Genomic DNA, 20,749 nt, shown 5'->3' with positions numbered 1-20,749 from the left:
AGCACTAACAAAAGTGGGAATAAAAACCTTGAGCCACAATCAGCAAATATCTCAAAAGAATAAGCCTTCTGAACAGAACATTTGAAAAGTAAGACAGGTACATATAAATGATGTAGGAATAGAAGAAACAAGTTCAGTTATCTCCACCTGAATCGCAACAGAAAGTCACAGAATCATCTGGGTTGGAAGGAACCTTGAAGATCATCTAGTCCAACCGTTAGCCGAGCACTGACAGTTCCCAACTACACCATATCCCTAAGTCAGTTCTACAGAAATAATTCAGTACAAAAAGAGCTGGAGCAATACCTGTCTAATACTGATTCAGTCCATCTACATTTTGTGTCCATCTCTCTGTTTAAGGTGCTTTTAAATTAAATTTTGAGCTTCTTTTTTTATTAGTGTCCCAAAACTCCTGAAGTGTTTAACTTCACTTTAATTATTTGACTAGGAAGGTAATTACTCTGAATGGCTGCTCAGTTGTCATACTTCACTTAGAGACAGATTATTTTGCCTTTAAACACGTTGAATAATACTAGGATTAGTTCTACTGATGTCATGAGGTCTAATTGTGGAGTAAGTTACTATCATGTGAATGAAGGTGGAAGCCTGAACCCTTTGATGGAGTTACCTGATACCTTTGATTGATCTGGAGAATAATGGAAATTAAAATCTCAGAAGTGTGTATTAAATCCAGTATGAATGTCATTACTTTCACATGGAACAATTGTAGCTAAGGGCTTACACTCCAGCTTTACCTAGGCTGAGCTGAGTCATAAAGAAACCTATTCAAAGGCCGGACCACTTATATGCATCTCCAGTCTTTTCAGTAGTGCTTGACAAAGTGAAGTAAGTATGCAGAGGCATATGTGAGCAGCTTTGCTTTGATGTATGTTGTACTGTCCATAGAGAATGATGAATTTTAATTCCATTCAAAATACTTAAATTCATCAGAACTCAACATTTTCCAATGCTTTAAGTTTATTTTTTGTTGCCATTCTCATACTTATCTAGTGTTCTTTAAACAAACCTTAATTTTCATGTGACTTTTAAGTGTTAAGTGTTGTTTGAAATAGGACACACAAGAATTTCAGGTCACCTATAGTACTGCATTTATCATAGAACTACACTTCTGTATTTAAATGATCTTAAATTATTTTTCTAGTTCTATCACATACATTTGCAATTCCTGTATGAGAAGAAATTAATCACATATTAGAGATCGTACCTATCTATAGTTAACAAGAGCTTTACTTACCCATAAAAGCTGTAGTTCTCCAGAATGGGGACAATAAAGAATAGCTGATCTGTACTGTGAGCCTTTGTCCTTTACAGCTAGCAAGCTGTGAATAAGGGGGAATATTTTATAGCTTTCAAGCTGATGAGCAGCCCCCACAGCGTGCTCACTCTCTCTTCTCCTTCTGTCTTTTTCTGTGACCCTGTTCTTCAAATGCATCTAATACTCCATAATTACTTAATCCTCTACTGCTGCTTGTGTTTCCAGTTCTTAGATGTCATTAACAGAAATGGAAACACAGTAATTATCATGCTGGGAGAGAACTTTTTAGATCTTCAAAATAATTTGTATTCAATTTCCCTCTGCTGTCATTCAGAAGAGTGATTACTGAATCTACTAAGGGACAGATTTCCAAGAGAGCCCAGATCTGTTATTGGCATCTAAGTACACGAGCGAGGTTTGGAAACTGTTTAGCTCACAGAAGCTACTTCTAAGGTCTAGCCAAAATATATCAATGCCTGAATCTTACCTGGTGGGTGCTAAGCACTTGAGAAAGCCTAATCCAAACTCATGTTATTTTGCTTCGCACTCACCTTTCAAGTTTGTGTGGCTGAAACATAATGGGAGTATTCTCTTCTGTCCTATAAAGGTAACATTAGAGCTTGAAGCTGCCATCTCTGGCTTACTATTTTTGATCAAGTAGAATGTTTTTTTTAAATATTCTCCATTTTTTCGGTAATTGTTATGAAAAAAAAATGCTGTCTTTCAAGCAATAGTCTCAAAAACGTACATTTTTTTCTGTTGTCTTTTTCAGCCCACTTTATTGGAGAGTTCAACCTCTAACAAATAAGAGCCAGTTTTGGGATGGCTTATGAAGTATGTGCTGTGTGCTATTCAGGATGCATTACAACCCCCTAGCGTTGCTGCAGAGTGAGCTAGAGGAAGCACTATCTGCCAGTTAATACTATTTAAAGATTGTTCCAGTAAGCAGATTGAGCTTCCCGGTGTGGTGCTGCCTGGCAGTGACTGTGTATTGCGGTGTTTGTGGTGGTAGCAGTGGGCTCCAAGTCTGTAGCGTTTTAAAACTTTGTTGTACCATGGAGCTATAATCGCTGTGGTGATTATAACACTGGAGGGAGTTTAAATCGTTGACTCTTAAAGATAAAAAGCGATCCGATAATGAGTTTGGAGCCTGAGGATCCTGTTAAGGAGGTTGGGATGTTTTACTGACACTCTTTCTAGATAATTAAAAAGCTGGTCCCTTTGGCTGGGCTTATGGAGAGGGAGGGTGAGCTGAATGCTTTCTGGAATTTTTTTAAATTATAATGACATGTTTTGGTAAGTGGCAAGTGAATTGGAAAATAAAAGTCCTAAGGTAAAGATTGCTACATTACATCTTGTAATGGGGAAAATTGCTTGTGTGTGTATCAGTTGTTTGCATTGTCATGTTCAGAAAAAATGTGTTCTGTAGACATTGGGGAAACATAGCATGTATGTTTGACTGCCTAACAGGGGCCAAGATCAGTCATGGATCAAGCTGCATGTCACAATGCTGAGACCTTCCTGCCAGTTCTGGGATTAACAAGATGAATTGGTTCTTGACGACTTTTGGGTATCAAAGATACTGCTCTTTATTGAGGTTAGAGTGCAGACGGAGTCTTAAGCAGGATTGCCACATGCTGTCAGCATGGGCAGAGGTGGTGATGTTTCTGAAATGCAAGCAAGAGGGGTGAATGTTGGCAGTTTATGGGCAGACATGGTAAACTGTCAAGCCCCAAAAGAGACAAAATATAAAGTACAGAGGGGACGAGTAGGTGGTGTTACTGCAGTATTAGGTATGCAAGAAGCGTTCAACCTCCACAGGGGCCAGTTCCAGTGTCTTTTGAAGTCAGTGGGAATTTTTTCAAAGGAACGCTGGATCAGGCTCATGGATAGATATGTAGAAAATGGTAATAATGAAAAAAAACCAACCCAGCTTTCCTTTATAAAAGACTGAAGACAACAAAGGAAACAAAATGAGGTATACAGTAAATGGGTGAAGACAAGTAAGAAATCACATCAGATAAACTCATCTTCAGTGTCATTCATCATCTTGCTTCAGTGAATACTAATCGGAAAACAGAGGTTCATAATATTGCACAAAGCACTGACAAGCAGCCAGGTATGGAAATCATGTGCCAAATGAACTGTGATTTTTATATGCAAACTAACCAGTTACAAAGATTATGGCAAAAATAAGACAGTATGGGAATCCAAATTTATAGAACAGCACTGTCAAGCTAAAATGCTTTCTGTTTAAATATAACCCTGCAAACCTGTTGTGAGATGCACTGCAGAAGGGTCTTAGCAACATCAGGTGCTGATTATGCTAGGTGCTGTACAAATGCACAGTGGGCAATTTTTGTGCTGATAAAGTTTAGAACCAAACTGAAAAATAGTATAATAGAATAGAATGGTTTGGGCTGGAAGGGACCTTAAAGACCATCTAGTTCCAACCCCCTGCCATGGGCAGGGACACCTTCCACTAGACCAGGTTGCTCAAAGCCCCGTCCAACCTGGCCTTGAACACTGCCAGGGAGGGGGCAGCCACAGCTTCTTTGGGCAGCCTGTTCCAGTGTCTCACCACCCTCCCAGTGAGGAACTTCTTCCATACATCTAATCTAAATCTACCTTCTTTCAGTTTAAAACTGTTACTGCTCATCCTATCCCTACACTCCCTGATGAAGAGTCCCTCCCCAGCTTTCCTGTAGCCCCCTTTAAGGATTGGAAGTCACTACCTGGAGCCTTCTCTTCAGAAAATACCTTGTCAGTAACCTGGATGAGAGTCAGTGGCAGAGGTGGTGAGAGGACCCAGTGGTGTCCCTCAGGTGAGGGAGGCCTAAGCTCTGCTCTGGTGAAGCATTAGTCAGTGCTGCTGAGAGGGACGGTGTGCCTATACAGCTTCTGAAATAAAGCTTGGTCATCAGGGACTCTGCCTGGGGGACCTGAGGTATGTTTATGCCTGCTCTTCTAGGCACATCCCAGGATTGACAGAGAAAATACTTTCTCTGTGGAGGCCAATGAGAAAATTTCTTTTGCTGAAAGGAAGTTATCTAGAATAAATGGAGGAGTGTTTCTTATTTGATGGATTGCTTTAAATGAAGTTAATCTAATATTCTGCATCATGATGTATCTCTCATTCGAAGGTTAATTTACTGCTTTAATTTTTTACAAGGTGGAAATGTGATTTTTTTTTTTTTGATAGTGACTTCAAGTAGACTGGCCTCTTCTCAGAAGAAAGTGGACAGCGAATACCTGTGTTGATCTGAGCAGTAAAATACCAGAAAGACTTATTGTAAAGGTCTCTTTACACCGGGAAACCTACCGTGCTTCCATATGTTATTGTTGTTCTTCTCTGCCCTTGAATGCTAGTGAAAGGATATTTTAGTCTGGTTCACAGGTCTAGTAGATGCAGTTATTTTGGGAAAACGCAAAGATTTTTAGAAGAGGAACTATCATCAGCTTATTTGCTCAGCATGAAATTTCTGTAACTATGATGGAAATAAACCTAACAGAACAGAAGGGAAAGTGGAGGAGTTCGACCAGAGGGTGAGCATATTGGAGAGTAGAGCTAGGACCTATGGTCATGCTTCAGCAAACTTTTTTTGGGAAAGAACTGGAAATAAGCTGATCTACAACATCCCATTAAGATCCACAGCAAGTCCCAGTCTTTTCATGGGGGCATATCATCACGCAGAGTAGTGCGCAACATCACAGTGCTATGAGAGATGGGGCTGCAGTTCTCCCCGTATGCTGCAGTGCTGCTCGAGCTGTGTAGAGGACTTTAAAGATTTATTACTCTCTGCAATTTGATGGGGAATCCTTATTAGCAAATACCATTACTGGGCTTAGAGGTACACTTGATTTATTATGAAAATAATGATTTATTCTTATCTGTAAAAACACATAACCACAGTTAGCAGAGTTCTGTCCAAGATTTCCTGGAAAGAAGCACACACATCTGCTATGCTCTGGATTCACTGTATGTGTTCCTGTGCACGTCAAACATAACCTGATCATGCTGTTTGCTTGGATTTCTTGATGTTTTACAGTTCTCTTGTAACTCCAGCTCTGAGTGGGCTACAGATATCCCCAAATCCAAACCAAATTGCTATTATGTATCTGGACCACTCTGGTCTGAATGCACATGCTGGGGACCCAATTTGTGCGTATTTAGGGGCCATGTTTGGAGTACTGGCAATTTGGTCAGTGTTGTATTGGGAGGTACCTAATGGTCATGTTTTCAAATTAAGTTCAGGATGTCCTGATGGCAAAAAAGGACTTGTCAATGAAAGAGCGTATGAGTTGATGCTGTCACTGCTACTTCTTTTCAAGCAGTTTTTACTAATACACTTTCAATATTATGAGAAGAATTTGGCCACCAAAAGCTTGTCTACCCATTAAAAAACCATGGCTTTGTGAAACTGAGGCAGTGGGCCATCTGAATACTCTTATTTCACTTTCAGACTGACTTAGGTTGGTGTTTGTAATAAAAGCAGCAACTCTTATGCTCATAATGGAGACGTTCCTACCAAAGATTTTAAATGAATTGCTTAAAAATGGATTGCATTAAGTTGAAACCACGGTTCAATGTAAACAAGTTCAACTGGCTATGGCATCTCTTAGGACCCTTTTTCTTTCTTGGCTGCCAAAAAAAAAAAAAAGGTGATTGCCTCTACTTCTGTATGCATAATTAAGTGTCCTGCTCACTTTAGAGATACGCCCTTAAAATTTTGGTCATTAAAGTTTTCCACTGGTTACTTTCAAGTTGTGTTTGGTGTTTTTTTGGTTTTTTTGGGTTTTTTTATCATATATCCATGTTATAAGTTTTATCTTTCTCTGAAATAGTCTTCCCATCATATAAAAACGTGGAGGTGATAAATTTGTAGTAATATGGTTTCATCATCTTGTGTTGTATGACTGTACTTCTTGTATAAAACATAATCCAGGGTCCAGGATTCATTTAATGCCATACAGTTTTAAGCAGGTTAGTAATCATTTACTTGAAAAAGTTGGTGTGTCTACCTGCTGTAAACTGACTGAGAACCTTAGAGAATATCTCTAGGCAACATCTCTGCTGAAGATCAAATTACTTTTGAAAGTCTGCCTATGAGTACTAAGAAGAATAAGGGCTGATGTTGTAACCTCTCTTCTAATCCTTTTTAACGTTCATATTTTGACGATAAATAATCGGGGAGCTCTACAAAGAAAAGTGTGATGACGAAAATAATGAAAAATAAGATGTAAAAAAGGATGATACATTTAGCAAATAATGTGTCAAGTGTGAAAAGCTGTACTTACTACTTGAGTCAGTCTGTTTCCTGCCCTGTCTTTACTACTTGAAAGCTATCTGTAGTACTTTAGGGACAGGAGGGTTGTCCTTTTCTATGCATTCATAAAGTACTTAGATCCTTCAAGCCTATTAATGTTTCAATAGCTTTGCCTGTCTTTGTTGTCCCTTACTGCAGTTTTGAGGTACCACTTTTTGTTTCCTGTTTTGTGTGGGGCTGGTGCAATAAAAATATGCATACACCCACAGCTTTTTATGCTTTTTAGTACAGAATAAAAATATCAAATGAAAATGAAAAAGCAGCGGATGCCTGTCAGCCTGAATATCTCCAACTGAGAAAAACCCACTACCATTATCCTGCCTTTCCCTTGACTCACATTTCAGAGAAGCTTATCTGGAGTTTTTCTATGATGGACAGAGACCTGAAGGAATTGAAGTCTGATTTTGGGGACCAGAAATAAACTCCCTTTTTTAAGAAAAGGCAGATGAAAACTACCAGTCATTTCAGTCCTCATTTTTAAGAGGTGCTTCTGGGAGGCAAAGAAATGATTAACAGGAATAGATATGATAGTGTGTGATCCTGGCTGAATTTAACTTCAGTCAGGAAGCTTGCATGTGAAAGATTCAAGCTGGTGATAATGATGTAATGCTCTGGTTTCTTATTTTGTGTGAGTCACTTTTACGAGGCCCACATACTAATGTTTCTCAGAGTTGTCAAAACACTGTTCCTAGCCTTGTTTGGTGCTGTAACAGTGTCATGGAAGGAATTCAGATTAGCTCTATCTAAGTCATAAGCACCATTAGTCTCAGCATGATAGCCAAATTACTGTGTGCTAAAGAGTAGCTCTATTCTATGCATACTGTATTTGGATTTATTATCCTTCACTCCCATAACATCTTAAGGACTGGTGTTGGGACAAAATGGTTGGTGTGGTTTCAGTCCAGAAGGTCGTTCACACTCTTGAGTTTCGCTTCTAATTTGGCGGTCTTGTACTTCTGTCATAGTGGACCAGCACAAGACTTTATTGTGATACTGTGTCTTGCTATTGTGTATGTTTATTTGGAAGTCTGGGGATTTTGTACAGGGACTGACAGTGGAAGTCCTCAGGCTTCTTGAAAGGCCATTGCATAGACTTGCACATATGGAACTGCTTCTCATCTGTGTGATAAGATTTATTTCTCTGCAATTTGTAGTTAAAGGGGTTAAAGCAGGGTTAATACTTTCCTCTCTTCCTGGAATATTGAGGCCTTACTTACTAGGCAGTGAATAAAATGACTTGTAGTGAAGTAGAAATCAGAATTTTGTTAAGGTGGTAAAACCTATGCATTCTTAATGTGTATGCTCCTGAGCCTTGCTCAGTGGGACAAGAACTGTGGATCTCTGTGACCAAAGGACAAGTATAATTACTAACTAGTACAACCTTCTTTTACCTAGGAATCCTTTATTATCATGAATATAGCTCAAACTTCCATTCCATGATTCTTTGGCTGTAATGTATAGCATAGGTGAAATCCTAGATTGTCATTGGTTCACTGTGAGAGTTTATTCATATAAAAAAGGGGAAAAAAAAAAAAAGAGAGGAAAAGGGATATTAACTTTTCAGTAGGTTCCCTAGCTTTGTGGAGGCTGAGAGATGACATGTCCTTCTATATAACTCACTTTTAAATCCCTTTTCCCTCAGGATATTGGTCAAGAAACCTTCTGAGAGAAAATTAATGAACTTTCTAATTTCACAGACTAAGGAATGATTAAAGGAATATCAGTGATCTGGGGGGTAACTGAGCAAATCCCTTGTTTAGAATTGCTCTGCCACTATGTATTTGCAAAATATTCTAAGTGTTATGTGTACCAGGCAGATTTTAAATTAGCTATAGATTTTTCGTTCTTCCCATCTGGTTCAGTAAAAAGATAATTTGCCTCATAACGTGTTACAATAACAGCTGGCTACAAAACACCAGTTCGGTTTCAGAAAAGTTTTTTCAGGTTTTGACATCTTATTTTCTTCTACATAGGGAAGATTTTTGACTTGATATTTCCACAACCAGAACTGTACTGGGATGTTATCTCTGGAATTGAAACCTTGGATTTCAATTAGAAGACTGTACATACATATCCAGCTAGGCTGGTAGAGCTGGTTTGGGAATGGGCAAATATACACCTCTGTTCTGCCTGCTATCTGCTGAGAGTAAGTTTTAAATGAGAATTTATCCAGATACATCAAAGACTTTAATATTAGGGCCAGTGCAATGAGAATATCTCACTTTCATACTTAGACCTAGCCCCAACCACCCTTTCTTAATAAAATGTTTATTGATAAGTCTCTGAAACATTTAGGCTTTCACAGAACTTTTTTTAGTCAAAACAATTCTGATAATGTGTAATGATTTCCATCCATGTGTGACAGCATGTACAGCACAAAAGGAAAGCTAGATCCTGCTTTCTACAATTAGTACATCTATTGCTCAAAGAAAAGGTTTAAAAGCAGGCATTAGATTCAGTTGGTTGTACTTCATCTCTGTCAGGCTCAGAGAACTCATATTTGACTCCAGAATTCAACACTGTAATATTAGTGAAATCTTAGTATCTTCTATGCCACTGTTTAATTACCTATTGTTATAGAAATCCTGCTGTTCTTTCATTTTATAATGGAGATCAGAGGAATTTCTTCACTGCTGGGAGTAATTTTTGGTGTCAATTCATTTATTAGGTCCTCTGAGTATTTGAGGGTTTTCTTCCTATAATTTTCTCTAATAGAAGTTTGTTTTTTTTGGCCGGTTCTCCTTCAGTTGCACATACTGAGGCTCAAGAGACAGATTCAAAGCTCACTGAACGAATTGTGACTTGAGGTGCTCCATTCCCAGTTTTCTGCCTCATGAGGCAGTGAATATTGTAACATCAAGGGAATGAAGCAGATAGGTCCTACAGCTCAGCTGTATAAAAAGTGATCAGAGTCCTTGCTTAGGGATATTGAAGGATCATTCCAGCTGACCTTTGAAGGAAGTCTAGAAGATAGAGAACCCAACCATGCTTGTTCCTTGTGATATCTTCCTGAAATGAAATACTCTTCTAAACCATTTGAGAGAAGAGTTGCATTTTCTTAAATAGATATCTGAAGAACAATAAAGCAATCTAGTAGCTGCTTTGTTCAGAGAAAAGGGCTGGTGCATTATGCTTATGGAATTATAAAATTGCTTTGAAATTAAAAAAATTGTGTTATTCATATTTTTTTAAAGAAAACATGTGAAAGGATTGAAACTACCCGAACCTCTGACTTTGTAGTGCATAGAAGAGCCTGTAAAATACATTGTAAATCCACAAAAAAGATTTGTTGCTGGTACGCATGAACTTAAAAAGAGAAAAGGCAAAGGAAGCATATGTGCAATTATTTATGATGCTCAGAACTGCTTGTATTCTTCTGAGATTGTTGTGGATTTTCTTCCTCTCATTCTACTTTGCTGACAATATATCTTTAGACATAAAAAGTTACTAGATTATTTTTTTTTCTTTTAGAGTGGAGATGCATGTATGATTTATCACAATACTTGTATGGTAAAGGAGTGTGTAAACACAGAACTGTATCCTTATATATGATTTTGCTTATTGAACAGTTAAACACCAAAAAATATCTTTGCTCATAAGATCATCAGGTATCATTAATGGTATGAGCTATTTTGTTGAAATGTAACAGCTGCAAAATACAGTGATACATCAGTAACTGCCGTTGTATTCAACCTGCCGTTGAATTAAGAGAGAACTTATTCATAATGGAGAGCAGGCCATAGAAAGTCTAGAAGCTTATGAATTTCTGGGAGGCAAACATCATGGAAGTATGGGTCTTGGTTGCAATTTCAGAATTTCGACCTGTCCAGCACCTGTAGTCCTCTAAGCCACAAAGGGATCCCTCTAGCAGAAGAGTTTCTGATTGTAGATCCAGATTACAATATTATATTTGTGGTTAAAGTGTGGGATCTCACTTTAAGCCAGGGTGTAGTCTGTTTATTTTACTTTTAGTTCGTGAAACTGTTAGCGCTTCCTTTCTCCCTCTTTTTTTAAATGTACCTCTGACTTTAAAATGACTTCCTATATCAACCATCTGCATCTTCCTGCAGCTTGGTTTTTTTTCTGAATAGACTCTTTAGTCCCTGTTCTACATACTGAATGTCTGTAATATCTCTCCTAGAGAATGCAAATATTGTCCATCTTGCTCTATGATGGATTTTACTTCCAGCAAATAAGAAATTTTAATGCAGCATTTTTGTAGTGGAATAATAACAGCTAAAGTAATATGGTCTCTGAATATTTCTGTAGAATCATATGAAAAGAGACTGAAATTGAAAGGAAGACAATGCAATAAATGACAATCTCCAGGGCCTAGTCTCCAGTTTAGCTGAGCCAAACACTTTGTATAGCCTTGGGGTCTGTGGGAAGGGTCTGGAGTAAAGTTGGGGAAGTTTAAATTCCTGTTAGTCTAGAGGAGCCTGAAGGTTGTTATAGTGCTCTACCTACTTTTTCTTGGCCTGAGGGACCTGAATATATACATCTTTTCTCTAAAGCCACCTGTTCTATAGCATCCTGCCAATGCCTTGTAGCTTGCTGTTCAGCTGATATGTTTGCTTGTTTTTGTGAGCTGCTGTATAGACTGTAGGAGCAACACAGTCTATGGAATGGGGAGTCCTTTGGACACTAGCTAAGCTGTTTGTATGGTCCCTGTGGCTTCCGATGTGCTGTATCAGGGATAAGAATTTGGCCTGTATTTCCCTATGTATTGCATAATACTCCCTTGTACTTACGAGGCTTTTTTCATGGAAGATGCAGTGCCTGATCCCATTTCTTCAGTGACCGACAAAGCTTTTTAATATTACACACTCTAGCTCAGCCCATTCATTTTACTAGAGTTGACTATAAAGCATAAAGTTAAGAGCTTGCTTCAGTCTCTATTTTCATTAACATGTGGGCCCACAAAGGAAGGAGATTGCTGGTGACAAATCTGCAAGCAAATCCAATAAATTTTAAAGAGGGATTGAAAGCTGCCTTGTTTTCAATTCTATAATAGTTATGTTTATAAGAATTATTATTTTATATGATCAAAGACTAAATAAAATTATCAGCACAAGTACTGCATTACTATAGTACCTTCTGGCAGTTATCATATTTATGTGCTAACTTTGTTGTGCTATTTGGTGACAATTCCACTTGGGAGCAGTCTGTCTCACTCTTGGGTGAGTTTATAGATTCATAGTAAATAAGCCAGAAGGGACTATTAGATCATCTTGATCATCACAGGCCATTAAAACTTCACCCAGTCATCCATGTAGCATTTGCTCTTAAGGCTGGATATAACAGATCTATGACCTTTCTGAATTTCATAGGAGAAAATGGAGTGGCTTCATGGGGATTGCTGGAGCACTCTAACACTCAGAATTGCTTGTTAATTTAGTTTGCAAAAGACTGTTTGTGGTGCCAGTAGAGAAAAATTGAAAACTTCCTGCTAAGATGGGCCTTCAGCTTCATGTTAGCGTATAACTAGTCTCATTGTGAGACTAATGATTATCAGTGTAATTTAATCAAAGGAGCTACTTGTATCCATAAGTTGTAACCTACTGGATGACTCAGTTCAAACTCCCAACAGAATTAATGTAAAAATTGCCTCCTCTAGTAAATAAATCCATTTTACCAGTCTAATCGGAGGGACCAGGTCTTCCTCCATAGTTCAGACTGAGCCAGATTGCAGTTTGTCATGCTAACTGAGAATTTAGGAATAACTGAATTCCCTGATGCCTCACCTTTACTTCCATAAACTGATCTGATCTACTTGCTTGCTCTCATGAGTGATCTTTTCTAGCTAACCAGTTTAGCTGGGAGGTGGCAACACACTCAAGGGCTGCATAAGCCCAGCTTCTATGGAAGGGCCAGCCTTGAGGCTAGTGTGGAGAGCTGGGCCACAGGCTGCACAGACATTGGCCATAAAATTGTGTGCTGGCATGGACGTTGGGCTTGTGAGGAGAGGACTGAAAGAAGGCTAAGGAGAAAACCAATGAGTTTCTTTGTAGTTTGGAGCAGAACAGTTATTTAAGGCTCCTGGAGTTCATGGCAGTGTGGGTGGAGGAGACTTCTGAGCTACTTGGTTGTGCAGTTAGGTCAAGTGGTCTGTGGAAGAGATGACAGGACCTATTAGGATAGCAGCTACTAGTGTGGAATATGGTGAGTAGGCCTTGGTATGAGACATCAGAATTCTGAAAATATCCTAGGAGCTGGACCAGTGATGTTCTCACAAACTTCAAGGAGCTCTAGTTATTCCAGCTGTAATGGAAATGGACCTACAGGCAGCTGCAGTCACCTGTGAGTGACTCAACTGGATCCTCTAACCATCACAGGCATGACTGTGCCCATGACTGCAGCCCACTTGGATAACTGCAGTGCAGCAGCTAACTGAGCTCTTCCAGATTTCTGAGCACAGCTGACAGCAGTTTCTGTCATTCAATACTTCGCAGAGAATGGAAGAGAGCTGAACTGCTGATGATCCATACAGGTAGCAGTGAGAGAGTAGAAAAATGTAAAACAGTAGTAATACACTGTCTCCTGCCTGAACAGCACACTCGTTGCCTGATCGTAAGATAGAAGTACTTAAAGAATTCTAAGATGAGCACAAGAAAATAATCTTGTTTGGTAATTGGAGATAATCTTATTTTTGGAAATCTCAGGATATCTTCTTGAGGGCATGTAGGTGGCTTAAGCTGACTTAGTAAAAGGAAAGAAAGATCTGGAGCAATAGCCATAACCTGCTTGAATCCATTGTTACTCAAGAATGGCTAGAAAATTAGGCCAATGTATGGTAGATGTCTCTTTGCAGAAACTAGCTTGGATAGTGCAGTGGCAGTTTTTCCAAAGCAAGAGCTTCTGTAGGAAGAAAATCCTTAATCACCCAAGTACTTTAGCAATTTTGTGGTCATATTGTATAATGTATTTAATATAATAAAGTGTATTACCTCTGCATAGTTGGGTCATGAGGAATGTAGAGCAGCTCATCTTCCTGTTGGGAGAGGGTAAAGGTGGGATACCACAGTGACAGTACAGTCCTCTGTTGCAGTTAGAGGAGCAGGGATGAATTTACCTGAGGTGGTCCTTTTCCTCATGAGGTGGCTACTGACAAGGGGTAGAGGCTTTAACGCAGGAAGCAGCAGTAGAAATCTAAAATGCAGAAGCTTGGAAGAAAGGAGGAAGTAAACAAAAGCGTGAACTGCACTGCACGGCACTGTTGGGAAAAGAATGAGGAGGTGACTACCATGACTGAGGATATGACGAGAGAAGAGAGAATGAGGAGAAATAGAGCTGCTCTTCATAAGTCTGAAACAAGAAATTGACAGGAGCACGTGTCTATTGTGAAACTTGGATCTGTCATGATTTTGTAAACAGCTATGAAGAGTGTATTTTCTTTCTGTCAGGTGAATGGAGCACAGATACAAATGCCAAAGCTCCTAGGGCTTGAGCTGTGAAAATGAGTTGGTGGGCTTAATCCAGGTGTTGGGGTTTGAAACTGTGAGGATGATTAGAGTAAAAAAAAAATCGCATAATTTTCAACAATGTCCTGAACTGTGCTTAGTCCCACAGAATGTGACAGTAGTGGAGAAGATCTTAAAAAGGCTATGAAGTAAAAGGGAAGGATTTTAAGAATACTCTAGGTATTACTTTTTAAACCTTTTGAACAGTACCTCAGTGTCAAGACATGGAAAGTGTTGAGTGTGATCTGCAGCAGAAAGTTACAGGTCTTTTGCAGCAGAGGTTTTGCCACTTTAGAAGGTGGACAGCAAGTGAAGCTGAAAATTAAAGGGCTTTAAAGAACGATATGATACCAAAAGTGTTTGCGGATTTTTCTACCTGACCCTTAAAAACAAGGAAAAGTCTGGCTTCTTATGGTGAGTGAAATATTAAAAAAAACAGAAACCAAAACAAACCCACAAAAAACCTCACCAGGAACAAAACCCAAATCAGAAACCGTCACAAGTTTGATGCAATTCAGAATGGCAACTAGCTTTGTCTAGCTGGATTGTTGACCAGGTCTTTGCAAACAAGAGTCCAATAGTCAAAAGAAATCCTATATACTCTGCATGCAGAATATGCTCTGCCTTCTACAAATCTATAGGATTTTATTGCCAACAAAGATGACAAGAATAAGTGGCTTAAATGGGCAAAATGCTATGCCCTGAAAGAAAATCACTTGCATGATGCCACTAAAGCAAGACATTTTGTATATAAAGCTGATGAGTCATTTAAATGATTAAAAATTTTCCTATTGGTGGCCTTCAATTACACAAGTAATCAATTTAGCTGCCATAATGTAGTGTCTAATATGATGTGAAGTTGATATGATATGACTGCTGCATTATACATAATGCAGCTAAATTGTACCAGGGAGTATATTCAAGAAAATTAGCTCTCAGATGATACATTTTGATGCACTTACAGTTAGATGGAAAAAGGTGAACTTACTGAGCATCTTCATAAGTTAATATATATCTGAGAGAAGAAACTCACATAATTTAGAGTATGATATCTCTTGGGTAGCTTATTGTAATGAATTTCATTGAAAATGTACCAAACGCTGGAATAATTTCATGTAGCAATTAGGTCATGAAATCCAGAGGTCTCTTGGGCTTTGCAGATACACAAAGCGAATAATTCATGTAAAGGAGAATATTGAATTCCTGCTTGAAGATATGTCTCCTATCATTATGCAGACAGCTAGGTCTTGGAAAGGTGTGTGCTGAGGGGCAGGGGAAGAAGAGCAGGCTACACCAGTATTCTTTAGGTAGCTCTCTGTACTTGGAGTTTTGTCCTAGGTTAACAGTTCATTGTAAAGATCAGACAGAGGTAAATCAATAAAAAGGAAAAATGTGTAGAGTCTTAAGAAAAGCCCATCACTCAGGAGTTGAAAGGCAACCAGTTCTCCTTTGAAGAGTCGTGGATGGCCTCCCTCAGCTACGGAGACTTTTGCTGAGAAACAGATGGCCTGATGTATTTTGCAGTGTGCAGTGTAAGCACATGCTGTGTCTAATACAGCGAGATATGACATCAGGATCTGACATGAGCAAGGGAATGTAAATAGGAGAGCAGGGGGCAGTGCATTCTGCATATCTTTTTGAACTAAGAAATTCCTCAGAGACTGTTGCCAGTGGGCCTTTAAATCTGTGTTAAGGCTGTATCCCTACAGACACTTAGTGAGCTGTAATTGCTTCCTAAGTAGAGCCTGCTGCCTGCCAACCACGTACACCCCATTCGTAGCAGAGGGTCCAATCTGAAGAGCTTGATTACTGTTTTGTGAATAAGATATACACCAATTAAATTAGCACAATCCAAGTGAGAGGACGGTGGAGTACTGAGAGCTCTATTTTAGTTAACTGCAGTGTGTGAGTGTTTTGCCTGCCTTTTCTGCCCCTCCCCTGCAAAGCGTTTCTCTACAGCGCTTAGCTTATAGGACACCAGTTGTTGCTTGCAAGCCTATGAACCATGTTTTCTCAGATGAACTCTCTCAAAGAACCTTGACTTTTTTTTTGGTTGGTTTACTTTACTAGCTTTCACTCTGAATTATTTTAATGGTGGATGTTTTGTTCTCCATTTGAAAAATTATGATGGGACTTGCCATGTCTTTGATGTATCTTGCTATTGTGAGTATATTAATAGCAATAAACATCAAGTATGTAATGTTCTAGTTTGGGTTGCATCCATGTCTATTACTATAGAAGTATTAAAATTAAAACAAATCTAAACTTAAAGTTGACAAATTTGTGTTAACCTCAGACCTTTGTAATGTAGGTCAGAATTTCAAATATCTACTACAACTTGAAAAAAAATTGGAGTGCTGCCCTTTCTACCCAGCTTCCCAAATCTTTGAAAAATTGTCTGAACGATGAAGGCATTACAGACTCCAGTGTAATTGTGTGTACAACAGCTGTAGCACAGAACACAAAGGGATAGACCTAAAGTAATCTTGCTGGGTAGGACTGCCATACTGCCAGCCAAAAATAATCACTGATGTGACTTCTTCTGAAAGTAAATAATGTTGCAGAGTACAGAATTAACCTTGGGAGAGTGAAGTAATGACAGATTGTTCTATTGTCTGCAGCCCTGGACTTCAAATAGTAATTTCTCTGGGTTAGTTCCTATCCCTTTTCTTTCCCTACTGTCAGTGCTATCTGTATTTGGGATTGTCTAATTTCTGCAAGGGGCTGAGGAGTAACAGATTTGAATTTTGAAAAAAGCACCAGCTATCTGATGAGACTCCTGGCACCGTAAATTGTTGTTGAACCATTAAAATCCCAAGGTAGCATCACTTCACTTAAAGCTATGTAACTGACAGTATGATAAGACATCTTTCCTCATCAATTGATTTGTAGCTCTTCTGATGCATTTCATTTCTTTAAGATGAGGCTTTATGTATTTCATTCCTATTTTGCTATACAGACCTCAAGTTTTTTCTTACTTTTTTTTTAATTATGGCAGTGCCTTGTAGTAATATCAGTCTTGAACCAGTACAGAGATGATGACAAACACACACAGCCAGTCCATGCTCCAAAGCACTTCATAGTCTGATTTACTGATACTAGCCCTGTATGGAAAAGGAAGGTCTGGAAAAACATACCCTTATTCTTGCTCTATGTGATGCTTTAATGGAATAGCAGCTTCAGGGAAATGATCGTTCTGATCTAGCTGCAATTGTGCTGTTGAGGAGCTCATTTTAGCCCTTAGAGGGAGCCACAGGCTTGACTATGGAATTGGAAGAAAAACAGGCAGGTTTTGTTACATCCATCTGTGATAGAGGAGGTGGGGAGGGGATGATTCTCAATTGGTTTTGTTTTTTTCTAGTTTTTAATTGACAGCAGTGTGCAAATAAGACATAAGACTGGTTTGTTGTGGTGAGTGCCCTAATGTATTTGCTTTTCTAGTGACAGATTTGTAAGGTTTAGAAGGCCTCAAACAAATGTTCACTTTACCTTTCCTGTTTCACATGGTCATCTCCCTCCTACACCATTCAATTCCAAATTCCACTGTTCTCCTTTTGATGCTGACACAGCAGCACTTGAAAAATTCAGCTACTGTACACTGCTTCCCCTTAAAAAATGAAAAATGTAAAAAAAAAAGGCATAAACGACAAAAGATTGTTTAAGGCCATGGAGTTCATAGTCTGGAAAACATGATTGTCACATTTTCTGTTTATTGGGTTTTTTTAATTCTATCCTTTTCTTTAAGGAGAGAGGTGCATTACCCCCCTCTCTTCCTCTCTAATATGTAGATTATAGCAGAATATTTTTATGTAAATGACAAGGCTAAGATAGGTTATATGGCTGTGTCATAAAATCCAAATGAAAATGCTGTTCTGCTAGTTCAGCATTCATCAGCATTGCCAGTGAGCTATTCAGTTCAGGGAGTGGAGGATGCACATGCTCAGAGGAAAATGGATGAGGAGATTTGCAGGCCTTGGCCATTAAGCACTTCCCCTTTTCTTAAAAATAAAATTAAAATGTTTTTCTGTACCATTTCCTCTCCCTCCCTCCCCTTTCCCCAGCAAGATGAATTCTAGTGGCAGTGTTGAGGACTGCTTACCCAGAAAGATGTTATACCAGAGACGGGACAGAGTGTGTCTAGTCCCAGAAGATCCTGTTAAAGATTAAAGGAAACTCCAGACTTAAATTTTAAACAGCTCTGAGCTCCTTGCAGAGACTGCTACTAATTAGAGCATCAAGTTGTGTGGTAGTTATTGTAACGTAATGACTGCCAACAAAGAACTGCATTAATAGTAATTTTTATTTTGTGTATAGGCTGTTGAGGTGTAATGTCTTTCTGTAATGATTTTAGCTTAGTTTGGACTGTTGAACTAGGGGTAACCAATATAGAAGAGCAATGGAGAGGTCATTGTCCTTCTAAGCTGTTTAAAATACTTCCCAGAAAGGCTGGGAAGATGATGACTCACCACAGTCAGGAAGCAGACACCCTTACTTCAAATTTCCCTGCTCTTCTGAGACATTAGTCCATATCTTAATCAGGTCTGGGAAAGGAAGGGAAGAGAGAGAATTTTTATTTTGCAATACAAAGTTTTATTTTGTGTGTTGTCTGAGTTACCTCCTGTTCCTCAGCTTTTTGACTGTGGGTTGGCTGGAACTACAAAGCTCATCCATTACAAAATGTGAGCTAATCCTAGAAATAGCAAGAGTTTTTGAAGTAGGTTTGGTGTTTTTTTCAAGGTTCCCTTTTGAGTTTTGGGCCTCAAATTTTTTGAGAAATCAGTAGAGTTCATGATAATTTCTTCATGATAATTCAGACTATTAGTTTGGAATATTTATGGAGAGGTGATCTATAATGAGAATCAGTGTCTGCTAGGTTAAAAATCCAGTCTTGGATTTGCATAGGATACTGCTGGGAACATTTCATATACAGACAACAGGTTAACTGAGATAGCCAAGAGAGAAGCAGTCCTGTCATCTCTTTAACAGGACCATATCTTTGATGAAGAGAAAAATAATTTTCTAGTAGACAGATGCTTCCTCTGACAGGGTAGGTTTAGAATTGGAAATTCTGTTCTTGGTTATGCAAGGGAATTTGTGACCTCTCATTTTTTTACTTTAACTATGGTGAGTGTTTTCTCTGAATTTTTGATTGTCAGACATCTTTCTTATATCAGCATTTGTTTTTACCTGAGGTCATTCCAGAGATCATCATTCACAGAGGAATCGAGTGTCTAGCTTTCTCTTAGTGAAGAGGGTGAGCAGGAAACAAAGCTACACAGATGCCTGGGTCCCACTGGTCATCCTGACACCCCTGTGTATTATGGGAGTGGGCTGTGAAAACAGTCTACTTTTAAAGATCAACAAAGGCCAGATGTGAGGAGGGCATTAACATCTAAAATTATGCCTCCCACAGGAAGACAAGCAGTGTAGAAAGAGAACATTTTTGCACAAATATTCTTTCATTCTGTATAAAGGGTCAACAGCTAATCAGGAAGGTTATTATATTTGGACCGCCAGCTGAGGAAACTGGCTCTTCCAGAAGCTTCATCACAGTGGGCAGGAAAGCAAGTAGAGGTTGGAAATAGAGGACTGGAAAAAGAATGAGGGGGAGACTTTTTCCTGCAGTCCATCTTCCCCGTGATGGTTTTCACAAGGGGGCAGATGACTACATTTTGTGGAGTCGGGTTTCTTTATTCTTTGCAGTGCCTTTTTGGGGTCATTCTGCCTGGATGAGAGAGATCATTTAACTGTTTTCTAATAATTCTTCAAGAGTATTTCTTCAGAGAGGAGAAATGTGATTCTGAAAATACTTGTGTGAGATGCAGAAGAGATTTGAGATACTGGAATGGTGGCTAGCGACTACATTGTCTGAATTATTTATTGCTCCTTAGCACTTCTAGTCTGATGAGGTTATATGGAAGGTGGGCCTGCTGTCAAATTCTTTCATATCCTGCAAAGTGCTCAGCACAGACAGGTTGGGTGTTGCCAGCTCCTGATGAAAGAGCTTTAGCTCCTGATGAACAGGCTAAGGCCTAGTTTGGGCCAAACACCTCATTGGCCCAAAATATTCAAAGCTTTGTATTTCTGGGAACACCATTCACCGTTAGTCTTTTCTGATAAGTGGAACATCAGATTGTTTCTCAAGCATGCCTAGTACTTACTTACATGACCAAGGTTCTCTATACCTTTGAGATCTGCAGCTGGGTAACCATCTGTCCTTCCATTCACTCCATTCCCAAACTGTTATCAAATCAAATGTTAATTGGTAAGGGAAAGGAAGGGACTGGTGAAAACACTTGATTCTTCCCATTGGTCCTCTTGGATTTTCCACCCCATAAAGAAACATCAGTCGTAAAACAAACTTGGCTACTAGTGAAAGCAAAGGGAGGAAAGTTGATGAAAAACTGCCACCCATGTGAGACTTTCAAAAACCAAATGTTCTGAAGCAGAGCATTTTTATCTTGGACAAGAAACTAATGGCAGACTTTGATGTATCTTTCTACTTCTGTTGGATGTTGGCTTATGTCAGAGTATTTCTTTATCTTCCTTAGTTTTTTATTTTGGAGTTGCTATGATCTAAAGAACTAAAACTATGACAGAGGAAGTTGATCAGAATCATTGCTGTGATTACATGATAACACTTCCACATGTGATTTCTTTAAAAAAAAAAAATTCCCACACAGATT

The 20,749-nt window shown here is 38.9% G+C and overlaps 2 protein-coding genes across 4 annotated transcripts in view; one reads left to right on the top strand and one right to left on the bottom strand.

Moving 5' to 3' along the window:
- The window catches only part of LOC141945822 (rap1 GTPase-GDP dissociation stimulator 1-like), a 34,357-nt gene extending 32,934 nt beyond the window's left edge, over positions 1–1,423 (bottom strand). For both annotated transcript variants that reach the window (XM_074874479.1, XM_074874480.1), the window contains exon 1: positions 1,256–1,423. In XM_074874479.1, coding sequence (XP_074730580.1) covers positions 1,256–1,259 — 4 coding nt within the window. In that variant the 5' untranslated portion in view covers positions 1,260–1,423. The remainder of the gene's footprint in view (positions 1–1,255) is intronic.
- The window catches only part of SH2D4B (SH2 domain containing 4B), a 100,180-nt gene that overhangs the window by 14,980 nt on the left and 64,451 nt on the right, over positions 1–20,749 (top strand). The gene's annotated exons all lie outside the window — the stretch shown is intronic.

Source organism: Strix uralensis, chromosome 7, assembly GCF_047716275.1.
Source record: "Strix uralensis isolate ZFMK-TIS-50842 chromosome 7, bStrUra1, whole genome shotgun sequence".
In the NCBI taxonomy this organism is placed as follows: Eukaryota; Metazoa; Chordata; class Aves; order Strigiformes; family Strigidae; genus Strix; species Strix uralensis.
This window is presented reverse-complemented; position numbering and strand designations above follow the sequence as displayed.